Source organism: Oryx dammah, unplaced genomic scaffold, assembly GCF_014754425.2.
Source record: "Oryx dammah isolate SB20612 unplaced genomic scaffold, SCBI_Odam_1.1 HiC_scaffold_29, whole genome shotgun sequence".
Classification (NCBI taxonomy): Eukaryota; Metazoa; Chordata; class Mammalia; order Artiodactyla; family Bovidae; genus Oryx; species Oryx dammah.
In genome coordinates this window covers 61,965,976-61,982,017 of record NW_024070213.1, presented here as the reverse complement: position 1 = coordinate 61,982,017, position 16,042 = coordinate 61,965,976, and the positions used below count along the sequence as shown (strand labels likewise).

Below are 16,042 nucleotides of genomic sequence, written 5' to 3'. Positions count from 1 at the left end.
GAAAAGATTCTACTTTATTACCTAACAATTTTATTTAATAGCTTTACCCACAAAGTATATAGTTTCATTATAAACTCAAATGAAAAACAAAATCTGGGTTTGAAAAGGCTTAGGAAGTAAACTTCTTTTTGTAAATGTCCAGGGTTAAGAATAAACACGTCCTCCTGGGCCCAAAATCTCTGGAACCTATTCGGCATCTGCTGCATCTTCGCCTTCTCCACACTCAAACCGCACAAAGTCTACGACGGACACCCCATGGGGCTGCACGTACTGTCCCAGTGTGATGGAAGGGTCCAGCAAGTACGGCTGGGACAGCATCTTGGTTTCCCCCTCTCCCCCGGGCTCGTCGTCCAGGGAGCCAACAGAGAGGGGAGCCATGCCCACCACGTGCTGCCCAAGGCGGCGGCCAAGGTCTTCAAGGTTTGCCTTCAGCTCTGACGTCTCGCAGATGACCAGGGCGCCATACTTCCCCAGCACCAGGTTGTGGAGCGAGGGGCTGTGCATTGCCCCGTGGACGTAAGAGCCAACATAGAACCCAGCTGGCACCTTCACCCATGCAGCCCGCTTCAGAATCATGTTTTCTCCCAGTTTCCCTGTGAGAGAGCAAAAACAAACAAAAAAAAACCATGCTTCCAGAATACAGTGCCCATGGTAGTACCAAAATACGCACACCAGTGGCCAAGCCTGGGAGACAGTCCTCTGCATTTATGCTGTGGATGTGCCGTAAGATGGAAAGATTCTATTTTCAAGACAAATAGGAAAAGGGGTTTTGGGGGAGAAGGTGGGAGAAATGGAACGTACTTTATGGAGTACCAATCAGGTGCCATGCTGGTATTTAGAAACACAGACTCTGGTGTCACAAAGACCCTGGCCACAGGTTCTGCCTCTCACTGGCCACACAACCTTAGGCAAGCAACTTAATGATATAACCCATTTACTAATTCATCAAGTCTTTTGTGTTCTCATCTGCAAAATGGAGATCATGCCACTTAACCTGAAGGCAGGGTTACTGGGAGAAATAAATAATAGGTGTAAAAGAACTTATTACAGTATCTGGCCCTCTAATATGAGTACTGCCGTCTGGCTAACATCACTACATTAAACTTAGGCTTAGAGAGCTTAAGGAACCTCTCCAAAGCTACAGAGCTAATGTATGGCACAGCTGGAATTCAAACTCAGATCTGACTCAATTCAGGGCTTTTCCCCATCAAATCACCACCCCTCCCCCAAACCACTGTGACTGACACAGACTCCTGATCATCCATTATATTGGAGGAAAAATCCCAAACTGAAAGCCCTGGAAAATCTGAAACCCCATGTCATCTGGTGGTTTCAACTTTCCTTCATCAAAAATAAAAAGATAACATCTTTGGAGTTACTTGTAAGAACCAAAACCAAATTCTAGTCCCACCCCTCCCCCAACACTGTTCTCTCAGGATGCTATCCCCTCCTACTGGAAGCCCAGATAAATCAAAAGGTAGGAAGGGGTAGGAAAATAATGGGGTCTGGGTAAATAACCCTGAATTAGCCACTGCTTCATCTAACAGTCATAGAAGTCATAAACCAAAAGGGATCTTAAAGCAGCTCTAAGCACCTACCCAACAGTCAATTCCCAGAAATTGACAAGGCTGAGACACTCGATTCTTCCAGAATTTCTTAAGAAGTTTCATACATAGCTGGCTGGCTGGCTGGTTTCTCAACCATGACTCACTGAAACACCATACATACCTCAAGATGACATGATAAAAACAGAACTGATGCCTTGACTGGAAACATCAGATGAGCAGTAACTTCCCGAAAGCTCCACCCCAGCCCTGCTTCCCTCCTTCCATCAAAGTCATACAGGAGGGGGGCAAAACCCATGCTGTTCCCGCCACAATGATCCAGATGCAGTTCCTATAGCCAGTGGTTCTGAAAAAATGTACCTTCACAATCTCAGTATCAGATTTTTTTTTTTTAAAGAGAGGACAATTTCCTAAACACCATGCCCTGAAATATTCCTGGATTCCTTTGTAAAGGTGAAACAACCTCTGATGAACTATTTCCTTCACAGTGGATAGAGAGGCAGTCAACCGGAGGTCAAAAGACCATCTCTGCCTAAAGACATGCCTTGTTTGGTCAGCAGTGATGCCTGCTAATAGTTGCAAACAGCTAAAAACTAAGATTTTTTTTTTTCATACAAATCTAAATCCATTTAAAGGAATTTAAAAATTCTGATGACACTGGGCTCCTATTTCCCTCAAAGTTATCAGGTGGTTTGGTAATGGTTTCCTTCAGTGGAATGTGAGCTTTTCAAGGTGTCCACTGCTCACCAATCTCTAACACACAACCTACTTCTCACATTCCTATTGTCTGACCCTTGCAGGAACTTGACCTTGTAATTTTTGATCTAGATTTGGAGGAATATCAAAGATACCAGGAGATTCAGTTCTTAACTTCCAGTTTCCATATCCTTACAAATACTCACCAATTGCTAAAGCCAGCTGATCCTTGAGAGAACCCTCTCTCTCGGGTCCTAATGGAAGTTCAGAGAGCTCAGAGGAATTCAAGAAGCCCTAAGTGTGCAAAGAAAATGAACAAGAGTCATTTTCAGTACAACTGAACATGAGTCAGTCTGTACAATTCAAATTACCAAGAGACTAAGCAAAAATATAGGTTATAGGTTATTCCTCAGAAAGTTATTTAAGACAATTAAGTACAAACAATGTTTTCATTAAGCCAAGGACATTAACAATTGCTAACAGCTCCACTTTTATAAATATTTTATTCTATCAACACTTCACCCCCAAATCCATCCCAATCTCCAGCCTAAGTTCTCAGAATGTAGCTTCCTATAAATCAGGAATAATATTTTTATACAATCATAAAATACTAAAGCTAAAAGGTTAGTAGATTGTTGGTAGGGAGGGAAAATGGGGCAAATCCAATGGTGGGGAATTGTACAATAGCTAACAAAACTATTACATATACTTTTATCCTTTGATCTGGCAATCCTATTTCTAGAAATTTACTATAATACTCTTCCAATGATACAAAAGTACATGTGCACACTTATTCATTGAGCAAATATTTCTAAATGTAAAATACTGGAAAGTTTAAAAGTCTGAACATAGGTGGAGACTGGCTGAATAAACCACAGTTCAGTCACAGGTAGAATACTATGTAGCTGAAAAAAAGAAAAGATGCCTCCATGAGCTGTTAAGGAGTATTTCCAGGGTATATGAAGTGAAAAAAGCAAACTAAAAGAATACATACATATTATATCACCATTTGTGTAATAAATATTTGTATGAAAGTGTTAGCCTCTCAGTCGTGTCCAGCTCTTTGTGACTCCATGGACTGCAGTCCACCAGGCTCCCCTGTCCATGGGATTCTTCAAGCAAGAATACTGGAGTAGATAGCCATTCCCTTCTCCAGGAGATCTTTCCAACACAGGGATCCAACCTGGGTCTCCTGCATTGTATGCAAATTCTTTACCATCTGAGCCACTAGGATGAATATGCTTATTTTTGCAAAAAGGATAACCAGAAACCAATGAAGTTGGTTATCTACAAGAGTAGATAGGAATGCGGTAGAAGGGAGAGGAGGGAGTAACACCTGTGTATGTGCTGAGGGGAGGTATTAAATAGTTTTAACTTTCAGAACTTCATTAGTTTTACATATTCAAAGATAAAATTAAGAGGACTTAGAGTGAAAATGAACACTGACCAAACAGAAACCAAACAGAAACAAAGAGACCAAACAGAAACAAAGATTCTAACAGAGATTCTAACACTGACCAAACAGAAACAAAGATGCAAAGGAACAACATAACTTCAAGAGGAGGAACACAACTAATCCAAGTTATTTTTGATAGAGTCCTTTGACGACATAACTTCAACTATGACGACATAACTTCAACTATGACGACATAACTTCAACTAAGGACATAAAGAACCTCAAAGAAATTTTGAACTACTTAGCAGGTTTATTACTTGTAGTGATCAGGGACAGTAACTCTGAAACAAAGCATGGATGCACTGTACAGCAAGTAAATAAGCAAACATACTGAAGTTGCTAGGAGCCAGTGCATTCACTATGAGCGAAGAAAGGTTTAGATTACAGAATGGGGGAAGACAAGGAAGGAGCCTGTGGTGCAGGATTAGAACTGAAACACACACACACACTTCTAGCTCTGCTGAAAGAGCAGAACAGCAATGACATCTCAGTAGAATTAAGCATACCCAATACCCAGATCTTCCCCTGGAGGAGAGTATGGCAATCCACTCCAGTATTTTTTTTTTTTAATTGAAGGATAATTACTTTATAGAATTTTGTTGTTTTCTGTCAAACCTCACCATGAATCAGCCATAGGTATACATATATCCCCTCCCTTTTGAACCTCCCTCCCATCTCCCTCCCCATCCCACCCCTCTACGTTGATACAGAGCCCCTGTTTGTTTCCTGAGACATACAGCAAATTCCAGCTGGCTATCTATTTTACATATGGTAATGTAAGTTTTCACATTACTTTCTCCATACTCCAATATTCTTGCCTGGAGAATACCACGGACATAGGTGCCTGGTGGATTATGCTCCATAGGGTTGCAAAGGGTCGGACACGACTGAAGAGAGTCAGCATGTACACATGCACACAATGCCCAGATCTTTGTTTCTAAAAACCATTCCCCACCAAAAAGGATCAAGACCCCTTGTAGAAGTGGCCAGTTCCATGGATGGGGGCAAGGAAAGTATGATATAAGCCCAGAATATTTAGTTATGCCAAAAAGTAAGGAAATACTTGGAAAATAATAAGCTATACCAAAGAGACAATGGAGACAGCTTACACAGGCTTAGCTTATACTGGCCAAATCCAGGGATAATTTGAACATTAAAATGACTGATGGATTATATGATAAATTGTAGCCTATCACATTCAATACAAAAGAAGAATCTACAGTGGAGAAGGAAACGGCAACCCATTCCACTATTCTAGCCTGGGAAATCCCATGGACAGAGGAATCTGGCGGGCTACAGTCCATGGGGTCACAAGGAGTTGGACACGATTTAGCGACTAAACAACACAATACCAGGAGTAATTAACATTTATCACAAGATCTCAAGAGAAAGATAAATAGAAGGAAAAGGGTGGTACAAACAAAAAAATTGTTGTGAGTAGTTGGTTCGTTTTTCCTTTGACCTTAAGGATGGATCAAAGGCATACGGATATGTCAATAATTCCTTCCTTGATCCTTCTACAGAAAAGAAAATGCTCGGTCTCCTCAACTGTGCCTTTCTCTAGGACAGTATTTAGAAATCCTTTCCTTAGGACATTCTAGATTCCTAAATACAAAGTTTCACCTGATTTGATGGATTTTTGTCCCACAGGCATTCATTCATTCATTCATTAACAGAAATGTAATGAACCCCAGCCAAGTGCTGGGCCCACCCTTCACACACCAGAGACACACTAGCGCAAAGACAAATTTCCTGCCTCATGAAGCTTATAGTCTATTGCAGAAGGCAAACAAGAAATGAATAAATATAAATTTAATACATAAGCACTATAACAAAATATTTTAAATGAAGCAAAATAAGGGGACAGAGCAATGGGAGGAAAGGTACTCCTCTCCTGAGAGATAAGCAGAGACATGAAATAAGGAAGTGAGACATGAGAACATCTGAAAAAAATGGAACAGCAGAGACCCTAAGAGGGGAGGAACAAACCCAGCATGTTGGTGACAACCCCAAAACTCACTTTACTGTATGTGGAGAGTTGATCCTTTAAGTTCTGACAATGCAACAGGGTTCCCAGGGCTACTTGCTGGACCAGCTGTTGAAATTTTAAATTTCTGGAAACAAAATCTGTCTCACAGTTCACCTATGGGAATAAATTGATATTGCTGTATAAGCTGTTTACTAATAGTCTCCAAAGTGTCTTAAAGCAAGGTATTGACAGAACAGGCAGCAGACCCAGCGAAACAGAAACAAATGTCTGTGGGATTTTCAAGCTACAGTTGCTCCACTAGCGTGAGGCCAGAAACTTAATGAAGTGATCCCTGCTGTGCCAATGAGTCAGCACCGACCTGCACCTTCAGAGATTGGTTCCATAATGTCCCCAAAGGATTCACTTCAAGTTCACACCTGCTTGTGCCCGCAAGCCATAATCCTCTCATTCTCTGGGCTCCTCCAATGCCAAACCACTTTTGTGATTCTCATAAGGAGCATGCAACCTTGACCCCTCACATGCACAGTTCAGAGCAGGGTTCAAGCTCCTATGAGAATCAAATGCCACCATTAATCTGATAGAAGACAGAGCTCAGCTGGTGATACAAGCGATCAGGAAAGGCTGTAAATACAGAGGAAGCTTCGCTCCCTCACCTGACACTCACCTCCTGCTCTGTGGCCTAGTTCCTAAGAGGCCACGGACCGGTACCAGTCTGTAGCATGGAGGCTGGAGACCCTCTGGGCTATCCTAATAGGCCTTCCCTCACCAACAACCTGTGCATGTCTATACTTAAATGAATCCAGAGCTAATAACTGGGGTCTCACAAGCTAATTCTAATTAGCTTTTACGGTTCTCAAACACCTCTTCTTTAAGAATGCAAAGGTCTACCACAAAGCTCACACTCAAGGAAACAGTTGCTTCTGATATCTAGAACTCTGACACTCACCTCTACTAACACAGTCGTGTCTCCTTCCTGCAGCAGCCCAATCAGACCTTCTTTGGTCTTCCTCCCATGGAGCCTAGCAGCTTTACTCCAGCCCTCCTTCTGGGCCTGCTTATGGAGCCAGCTCTCTGCCTATAAATAAAAAAGATAAAGGGTAGATGACACAAGCACAGAATTTAGAAAGGAATGGGGCTCTAAAATATCTTCAGGTTACCCAATTTTCTCCTTCTCCTCAAACCTACAACATAAACTAATCTATCATTTACTGGCAGCATACCACCAAATGCCAAACAGTAGACATTGTGCCTGATGTTTAATACATTTTAAAAATTATTTATTTGGCTTGCGGATCTTAGCTGCTGCGTGAAGGATCTCCATCTTCATTATGGCATATAGGATCCTTAGCTGCAGCATGCAAATCTTTAGTTACAGCATGTGGGACCTAGTTCCCGGACAGGGATCGAACCAGGTCCCCTGCACTGAGAGTCTGAAGTTCTAGACACTGGACCACCAGGGAAGTCCCATGCCTGGTATTTTGGATAAGTTTAATCTTCACAACAACCCTATGGGGGAGATAGCAGTATTTTCTTTATGTAAAAAAAGAACTCTTAAAGATTAAGTAAGGTATCCATGGTCGCGGGGATTCGTGTGAGGGTACCAGAATCTGAGCGTTGGTCGTTGGTCTGACTACTATAACAGCCTTGCATGGAACAGTGTGTTAGCCCTGGGACCCTGAGTCAGTTGCTTCAAAACAGGTAAGCGTCAAAGGGTGAGACTGGCATTAAAGTCAGAATCCTGTATAGGACTGTGTATGGGTCACTGGACACCAGGTGTGATTTCTACGGTCCCCAGAGCGACCTCTGGAAAGCACTGGGGTGGGGCCCCAGTACCTCACCCCCGCTCCCCTCCACTTCCTTCCCCACACCTGTTTGAGATCCCCGCCACAAGCCTCCAGGGCTTTCTTGCAGTTTACAAAGGAGTAGCCCGTTTTCCGCCGCAGCTTCATGAGGAGCTCCTTGCTGGAAGCCGAGGACAGCCAGGACCCAGAGTGAAATGTATGCCACTGCTGGAGCGACTGAAGCAGAGGGAGCCCGGCCTGGAGGGAATAAGAAGGGATGAGAAGCAGGAAGCGGCGAGGAGCTCCCTCCGGGGGAGGGAGCACGTCGGCCGGGGAACGACTTCAGGAGAGACGGGCCCAGGGGGTCGGGGGAAAGGCAGGGCCGGGACGCTGGACCGCGAAGAGGCACCGAGGTGGGGAGAAGGGTGAGATGGAGCCGAACGCAGCCAGGGGAGAGGAAGGGAGCGTGCCGGGCGCACGGGAGACCTGCAAGGAAGGCAGGAAGGGACCAGGGCCTAGAGAGCTCAGCGGGCAGCTCCCGGTCCGCGCGACCAGGCAGAGGCGCAATGACCGCAGCACCGACATCTTTCCGGTGGCCGTACAGTGCAGCCGGTCGGCGCACCTATGAGGCCACGGGCCTACGGCGTGGCAGCGGGGCCAAAACTCTCCACAAGAACGCGCCGAGCGGGGAAAGCGCCACCTGCTGTCCAGGGGGTGAATTCGCCTCCCCTACTTGGTTTACTGAGACTACATTTCACAAGATAATTACTCCCCAGGGGCAAAATAATGGAAAACATGAAACCGAGTTGTCACAAAATAACAACACAAGACACGTGGTAAGACTTTATGTTTATTTCCAATGCTTATTTTCTATATCCATTTATGGCTCACTGAGTGGGTTTAGAAGTTTGACCAAGATCACCTAGGGAGGAGGAAGGGTGTCCCTCCAACAAACCGAGTAAATTATTTAACAAGCAGAAATATTTGATGTGTGACTGGAACCATATAGCCCTACCCTCTAAGGTGATCTGATGGTGAGAAAATAGGGAGCAGACAAATGATCACACAAGACAAGGTAAATAAACCCCAGGAGACAAAGAGTTAAAGGGTCTCAAAGGAGAAAAATCATATTCAAACAGGAGGCTCAGATAAAGCTTTTTTCAAGAGACAGGCTAAGAGTAATGAAGATTTTGAGAGGTAGAAATATAACCCAGGCAGGGAATCATCAGAATGAAGGAAGAAGTCAGAGAATTTTGGTGTGGGTTTAGGAAGCAAAGAGTAGACTTTTGTAATTTGGCCAGAGGTTAGAACACATGTAGGAAAACAGTAGGAAATGAAATAGAAGGGTAATCTGGGATCACATGGAGAAGGAAATGGCAACCCACTCCAGTACTCTTGCCTGGAAAATCCCATAGACAGAGAAGCCTGGTAGACTACAGTCCATGGGATCCCAAAGAGTGGGACACGACTGAGCGACTTCACTTTTTGGGGAGCACATGGGATACACTGAGTACCAAGCAGAAGAGCTTATTCTTGCTTCTGTTGGCAGCAGCAGAAGCTAATCGGATCTGATTGTGGAAGATTACAAGAGTTTACAAAACAGTTTGAATGGGAGTGAATGGAGGCTAGGAGGCCACAGGAGGTGATGTGTGACTCAAGGAGTAAGTCAAGAGAAGACCAGAGGCCCCACAGTGGGAGAAGAAAAGAGGTGAGGGCAAAGCGCATTAGGAAGGAAGGACTGACAGGGCTTGGAAAGGTACCAGAAAAAAAAAAAAAAAATCAAAGAGAATCTGGAACTTAGTGATCAGGACTCCAACTCCAAAAAGACTGAAGGAGCTACAGTCCAAAGGACAGCTCTGCAGCCTAACCCCAACTTCAGGGCTAGGAAGACTTGACCCAGTTAGAGCCACAGTTCCACCAGACTATCTCTAGAAGCAAGAAGTGGGTGGTCTGAAGTTTCTTGCTTCCCAGTGCCCCCCAGCAAAAGCCCATGTTCTCTGAATGCAGGAGAGATCTTTAATGCTTATTTTCCTTTAAAAAAACTTCCAATCGAACCTGGAAAAAATAATCCATTCTGTATAAAAAGACAATGGCAGGACAGACAGGATCATGACAGTCTCTCTGCAGCCACTGTTTACATCCCACCTAACCTCCCCTTCCCCTAAAATCATAGCTGCCCTCTCATCTTCCTCTGTTGAGAACAGGAACTGGGAATTTCCTTTGCACTCCAGCCCACACAGCAAGGGCTCTAGTATCCCTAACAAGTGGCACCTCCCTGCAGCTTCCCAAGAGGCTCTCAGGAAACAATGAGGGAAGGAGGAAAGACAGGCAAGGGAGATCCATCTTTTTTTGGTCCTTATGTTTATGGCTCTGGAGATATGGCAGTTCCTTCACGAGAACGAGGGGTTCAGAGAAGCAGAAGGGTGACGTCAAGCAGGTCTTGGTCCCCTGTGCCTGGCCCTATAGATGTTGACATTTTCATCCTCATCCCGCTGGGCCAGCTCCAGTTGGAAATGCTGGGGCAGGAGATGCTGAAAGAAGCTCTCTGTCCCGTGCTCCTCTCTCATCTTGGAGGCCAGATAGATGGTGCCATGGGGCCCACACAGATGTCGGAGGGTCCCCAGCAGCAGTGGGAAGGTGGGCTCCAGGTACACGATATCAGCCCCCAGCACCAGGTCATAGTCTCCAGGGAAGACATGCTGGTCAACCCCCCAGGACAAGGCACGGACCTGGGCCCGGCCTCCAGGGGGCACATTGGCCTGGACGTTGCCCTGGATCTGTTCTAGAACCAGGGGTAGGTCAGTGATGGTAACATCCCCCCCTGAGAGAGAGGAAGGAGGAGAAATGCAAGTCAGAGGGACCAACCAAGGGGTTTCAGCTCCTCCCCAGAAGGTCCAGAGACCTCAGGGCCTAGAGGATAATGTTTTGACTGCCCAAAGTCCACACTTTGGATTTTAGCTGCCCTAACCTCAGCTTCATCCACTGCCATCTCATTACTCTACATTCTACAACATCAACATTCTCGCTGAGCTAATCTTCAACCTCTCTGCCCAACACACAACAATCAGATGTCAGCAGAAGCCTGGGCAAGACTAAGCTGGAGGTGGGCTATGCACCCACCCCCTACTGACACAAACCAGCCTTCATGGATTTGGAAAACTTCCCAGAAGACATGACCTCAGCAAGCCTTAAAGGGCAAGGAGGAGTTAGTCAGGTGAAGCTTCTCAAGCAGAGAACAGAGAGTACAAAGGCCTGGTGATGAGAGAGCACAGCGTATGCAAGGAAGGCTAGACCTCAAAGAAGGTGGAAGGGAAACATGTTAAGACATGAGAGTACAGAGGAAAATCATTATGACATGCTAAGGAGATCCAGGCTTGATCCTGAGGGCAACAGGTTTAAGGGCAAAAGCAGAGGGTGACGATGATTAGATTAGGACTTCAGAAATCTTCCTTCATGCAGTAAGCACATGTACTGAGCATCTACCAAGTTCTGAGGGTACAGGGGTGAGCCAGACAAGACCTTGGCCTTCCTTGAGATTTGTTATAGAGGCAGAGACAAATGAGGTAATGCAGGTAACAGCCTGTAGTCATAATCATGGTGATTATTATAGAAACAGGAAATATTCAGAATTCATTCTTCCATTAATAGTCATTATGTGCCTATATGCCAGGTGCTGAGAATATAGCAGTGAACCAATCAGGCAAGAATCCCTCCACTCCTAGGACTTACAGTCTAGTGGCTAGAGACAACAACAACAAAAAATGAAACCAAACACATTGTAAGTCAGATGGTATGCTGAAGCAGGGAGGGAGGATAAGAACTGCTTGAGGGACAGGGCAGGGAATGTCACTTTAAACAGGGTAGTTAGGGAAAGCTTCAAACTGGTAGTTAGGGAGCAGATTATGTTTGAGCAATGACCTGTACGAAGTGATGGGGCAAACTCTATGGGTCTCTCAGATTAAAAGGTACCAAATGACGGACTAACAGAAAGAAAAGAGGTCAAGGTAAAACACATTAGGAAGGAAAGACTGACAGAGCTTAGAAACCCCTCCCCCCGCCCCCCCCAAAAAAACAGCCATAAACTACGGACCAAGAATAAAGACCCTGAGGCAAGAGTTCACCTAACAAGTCTGAGGACCAGTAGGAATGCCTGTAGCTGGAGCAAAATAAGAGAGAGAAATAGTCGTAGGGGTCAGATTCTAGATAGCGCCTTAAAAAGCAACCAAGAACTTTGGTTTTTAGTCTGAGTTTGATGGAAAGCTATTGGAAAATTTGTAATGGAAGAATGTCATAAACTTTATGGCTTTAAGAACTGAAGAATGGCTCTAAAGAGATCACTCTGACTACTGTGATGAGGAAATGCTACGGAGGGGCAAAGTCAGAACAGACCAGTTAGGAGGCGGCTACACTTACCCAGGGGAGAAGTGATCATGGCTTGAACCAGGGCAGCAGTTTGTCAGATCCTGAATACATTTTGAAAGTAGAGTCAATAAGGGGGTTTCTGACAAATTAGATATGCACTAACAGAAAGAGAGGCTGAGGATGGTTCCAAGATATTTGACCTGACAACCAGAAGATCAAATTGTCATTTATTTAGGTGAGGAGGGCTGCAGGAGGAGCAGGCTGGACAGGAAAATCATGAACGCGCTTCTGGACACATTAAGTTTGACATGTTCATCAGACAACCACAGGAAGGCATCAGGTAGGCCGTAGGTTATACAAACAAGTCTGGAGATATAAGTAAGAGAGTCAGAGTCATCAGTATGGAAAGGGCATTTAGAGTCGTGAATACAGACAGAATAGGGGAGGGGTCAAAGGGCTGCTCCTGAGCCCCGGTGCACTCAGACTTTTGGTTGTGAAGAGGAACAGCAACCAACAAAGGAGAATGGAAAAAGTGCCAGCAAGGTGGGTAGAACCCAGAAGCGTGGTGTCTTGAAATCCAAAGAAGGAGGGTTTCAATGAGGGAATGACAACTGCCAAGTCCAGGAAGTTGGGCTCATACTGACTGCCGTACTTTTTCTTCTTTACTATTTATTTATTTGGCTGCACCAGGTCTTAGCTGCAGGATCTTCAACTTTTGTTGCAGTATTCAGGTTCTTTAGTTGCGACATGCGAACTCTTAGTTTCGGCATGTGGGATCTAGTTCCCTGATCAGGGATGGAACCGAGGCCCCCAGCGTTGGGAACTCGGTGTCTTAGCCACTGGACCATCAGGGAAGTCCGCTGAGGGCTGTACTTAACAACATGCAGTCAAAAGTGAAGCTCACAACCTTGACTGGAGCAACTGGAATGGAGAAGGCAAGTTGTCCGGGTTGGGGGTGGGGGGTGATTGTGAGGGGGTGTTCTGGAACAGAACTGAAGAAACAATAGGAAGACAGGAACGACAGTGAGTATTAACTCTTCTGAGTTTCATCACAAAGCTGAGCAGAGAAATGGAATGGTAACTGGAGGGATGTGTAGGATCTGAGATAGGAGAAATTATAGCATATTTATATGCATAATACACACAAACACACACATGGAATGATCCAGAAAGAAGGGAAAACAATGCAGCAGAGGCAGGGGGGCAGGGCATCTGCTTGAACAATGTCTTTAAATAGATGAGAAGGTTTAGGGTCTCATGAGGCATGAGGGGCTTGACCTTAACTAGGAGCACAGCACGTCTACCATGGTACCAGGAGAGAAGGCAGTGCAGACAGACACAGCTGGGTGAGCAGATGCTGTGAGAGGAACTTGTGGACATTTTCTATAAGAAAAAAAAAAAAGCAATCAGAAGAGCTAGGGAACAAAGTCATAGGCTGGGGAGAGAGACATTTGGAGGTATGAAGGGTGAAATGGTAAGGAATAAGACATTTGGGAGAGCAGAAGAATAATTGGATGGGGGAGAGGTAAGAGGCTAGCGGGACATCATCTAAGGACACATCTGAGGATAATGACAACAAATTTAAAATGAAACCACTGAGCACAATTGTGTCTATACTAGAAGTAGCTAAGATAGCTTGGGGGTGGGAGTGCCCTGGAGGCCTTCCCTTGGAAGCCATGTTTGAGCTGAGCACTGAAGAAGGCATATGCATTAACCAAGTGGCACGAGGGGTATACACATAGAGTACAAGTACAGCCTATGTGAAGGCTGCAAGGAAGGGGACATCGAGATAGGCTTGAGGAACTGACATGAGAGCACTAGGTAGCATAAGGAGTCCAAGACGGGGAGGGAGGGGCACAGAAAGAGGCTCAAGAGGGAGGCCGTGCCAAAGGGACTGGTTCCATCCTGAAAGCAGCAAGAAGCCACTGAAAGATGGGGAAGGTGTGCTGGGAAGAGCACTCCACCAGCTGGGTGGAGCGAGCAGAGGTCTAGGTGGGGGCAAGGAGCAGAAGCAGGAAGACCAGTTTGATTAACTGTAGCCATCCAAGAGAGTGACAGTGCCAAGGACTGGGGAGCCATCAGTGCGGATGGAAAAACAGGAGCTTCAAGAGATTTTTAGAAGTTAAATCAGCCAGACTTGGATAATGGAGGTGAGGATGAGAAAAAGGGACATGTCAGAGGTGGGTCTAGATTGCCCATTGGTTGGATGGAGTTTGATTCATTATGATGGGGAAGCCTGAGGGAGAAACAGGTTTGGTGGCAGCAGATCACAAGATCTACTTTGGGCATGCCAAACTTCTCCCTAGGGAAGCTTGAAGACACTGGTGAAAATCCACGGGAAAGCTGGCAGAGCTAACTAGAGCTAGGGGGAAGAGAACAGACGACTGGGGACGTATTAAGGACATGTGACTCACAGGACTCGCTGACTGCCAGGATGCGAGGTGAGAGGGCAATGGATGAGAATGACACCCAGATTTCTGAGTGAGCAGCAGAACAGAAGACAAAAGAAGTCAGTCTGGAAGCAAGCGAAAGGTGTTTCCCTTGATATTACACATCTTTTCTGCCATTTTAGCATAGCTGCCCACTTATCCACTCATCCTTCATATGGCTCCATATGGGGAAAGCTGCTGGTGACATTCCTTCGGTTCTTTCTGAGCCTGCTATGTTCATACTCCTCATCTGATAGACCGTCTTCTTGATGGATTCCCAGAGTCAAGGGAGACATGGCCAGAGCATGTCCACTGGTTCTGCACATAGCTCTCCATAACATCCTGTAACATCTTCCCCCATCTTCAACCCCAGACCATAAACTCCTTGGGGAGAGGAAATCTGTCTTACTCATTGCTGTATCCCAATACCTAGCACAATTCTTGGCACATATAGGACTCCAAATACATGTTGGTTGAATGAATAGAATAAAAGAATGAAAGCCTGCTACTGGGAAGACTTTCCTGAATGTGTTTTGTGTTATGTCCGTATGAACGAGGACATGTTAATTTGCATTCCTAGGGAGATGTCATCATAAGTGTTTTTAAAGGAATGTTTTCAGTGTGAGGTTTTGCCTGCCCATCAGATTATAAACCAAGGAACTTTTTCCTTTGTAGTTTTTGATTCTTGACAAAAATAAAGCAGAATTTTTACCTTTTTATTTCCCAAGTCGGCAGTGCCTAATTCCTACACCACTTCCCACAGAACACAGCCTAACCCTCAAAAACTCATAAGCTTGTTCCTCCCAAGCAATCAAAACCTAAAGAATCAAAAATATATTCACAGTGAAGTTATAAAGTACTCAAGAGGTTTAACATCTGCAGATTGCTCCCTCTAGAGAGTAATTCCATATAGGCATTTTAACAAAAGACCACACCAAAGCAAAGATTTTTTCTGACAGCATTGTCCAGGAAATCGCAAAAAGGTAGGAAAAATTCCTACTAAGGCCCGCCCAAATTTTATTTCCTGCCCATCCCCACCCCCCAATCAATCACCATAGGTGCTAGAACAACGAATCAGCACTGTCTGGCACACAGGAGCAGGCAGGGGCAAAAAAAAAATTTAAGCTTGTTATAAAGAAAACACTGTGTTGGTCCCAAACCACTCCCCTCCCTCTCTCAAGAATCCAGTAAGTGACAAGTTCTCTACATCCCCGTTCCCCTCACTCGCTCCCACCGCAAAGCTCACGCACCCTGCAGCGCTGCCAAGATTCCCACGATACCAGTCCCCGCGCCCAGTTCGATCACTTTCTTGCCTCGGAAATCCACATTTTGACTCTCGAAATAGTTGCACAGGCTTAGAGCCTATAGGAGAAAAAACAGAAAATATAAGATTGCAGCGGGGATGGCTCCATATGGGAGAGCGGGAGCCCGGGGTTTGACCTCCCCGCGGACCCTAGCCCAGGGCCGCCCACTCCTCACCGCATCCCACACGCGCGCTGCCACCCCGAGGCGGGACCCGAAGTTCTCCGTGATATTCAGCACGTGCCCACAAAAGCAGAACCTGCTCTTCTCCGAGTAGCAGTCGGCGAAGAGCCCGACCTCACGTGGGAACACCGAATCGGGCTCTGACTCAGGATCTGGGCGGGAATCTGCCATCTGGCCGAGAGAGTGCCCTGACGCCAGCCAGCGCTCGGATCCCTGATCTGAAGCGGGGTGGGGGTTGGAAGACAGCGAGCCCCACGGCTGCTCCGTGGCACCGAGCC

The 16,042-nt window shown here is 45.6% G+C and overlaps 2 protein-coding genes across 2 annotated transcripts; both read right to left on the bottom strand.

The window, feature by feature from the left end:
* On the bottom strand, nucleotides 1-8,129 carry TSFM (Ts translation elongation factor, mitochondrial). Its single transcript, XM_040233099.1, has 6 exons — nucleotides 7,975-8,129; nucleotides 7,576-7,746; nucleotides 6,654-6,782; nucleotides 5,738-5,860; nucleotides 2,468-2,555; nucleotides 1-593 (listed from the first exon to the last, which is right to left on the bottom strand). Exons 1-6 carry the CDS (start codon nucleotides 8,071-8,073, stop codon nucleotides 187-189), a joined length of 1,017 nt encoding a protein of 338 aa, XP_040089033.1. The 5' UTR covers nucleotides 8,074-8,129; the 3' UTR covers nucleotides 1-186.
* Nucleotides 8,130-8,325: 196 nt separating this feature from the next.
* EEF1AKMT3 (EEF1A lysine methyltransferase 3) lies at nucleotides 8,326-16,017 on the bottom strand. The gene is made up of 3 exons (XM_040233102.1): nucleotides 15,759-16,017; nucleotides 15,530-15,641; nucleotides 8,326-10,309 (listed from the first exon to the last, which is right to left on the bottom strand). The coding sequence occupies exons 1-3, from the start codon at nucleotides 15,933-15,935 to the stop codon at nucleotides 9,918-9,920; spliced, it is 681 nt and encodes a 226-aa protein (XP_040089036.1). The 5' UTR covers nucleotides 15,936-16,017; the 3' UTR covers nucleotides 8,326-9,917.
* Nucleotides 16,018-16,042: the final 25 nt, after the last annotated feature.

Excerpts from the sequence above, each read along its gene's own strand:
- TSFM (XM_040233099.1), bottom strand. The coding sequence starts at position 8,073 with ATGTCGGTGCTGCGGTCATTGCGCCTCTGCCTGGTCGCGCGGACCGGG. Across the intron at positions 7,747-7,974 it reads CCTTCCTGCCTTCCTTGCAG|GCCGGGCTCCCTCTGCTTCA; the intron begins GTCTCCCGTGCG and ends TATTCCCTCCAG. Across the intron at positions 5,861-6,653 it reads ACACGACTGTGTTAGTAGAG|GTGAACTGTGAGACAGATTT; the intron begins GTGAGTGTCAGA and ends TTATTCCCATAG.
- EEF1AKMT3 (XM_040233102.1), bottom strand. The coding sequence starts at position 15,935 with ATGGCAGATTCCCGCCCAGATCCTGAGTCAGAGCCCGATTCGGTGTTC. Across the intron at positions 15,642-15,758 it reads CAGCGCGCGTGTGGGATGCG|GCTCTAAGCCTGTGCAACTA; the intron begins GTGAGGAGTGGG and ends TTTCTCCTATAG. Across the intron at positions 10,310-15,529 it reads AATCTTGGCAGCGCTGCAGG|GGGGGGATGTTACCATCACT; the intron begins GTGCGTGAGCTT and ends CCTCTCTCTCAG.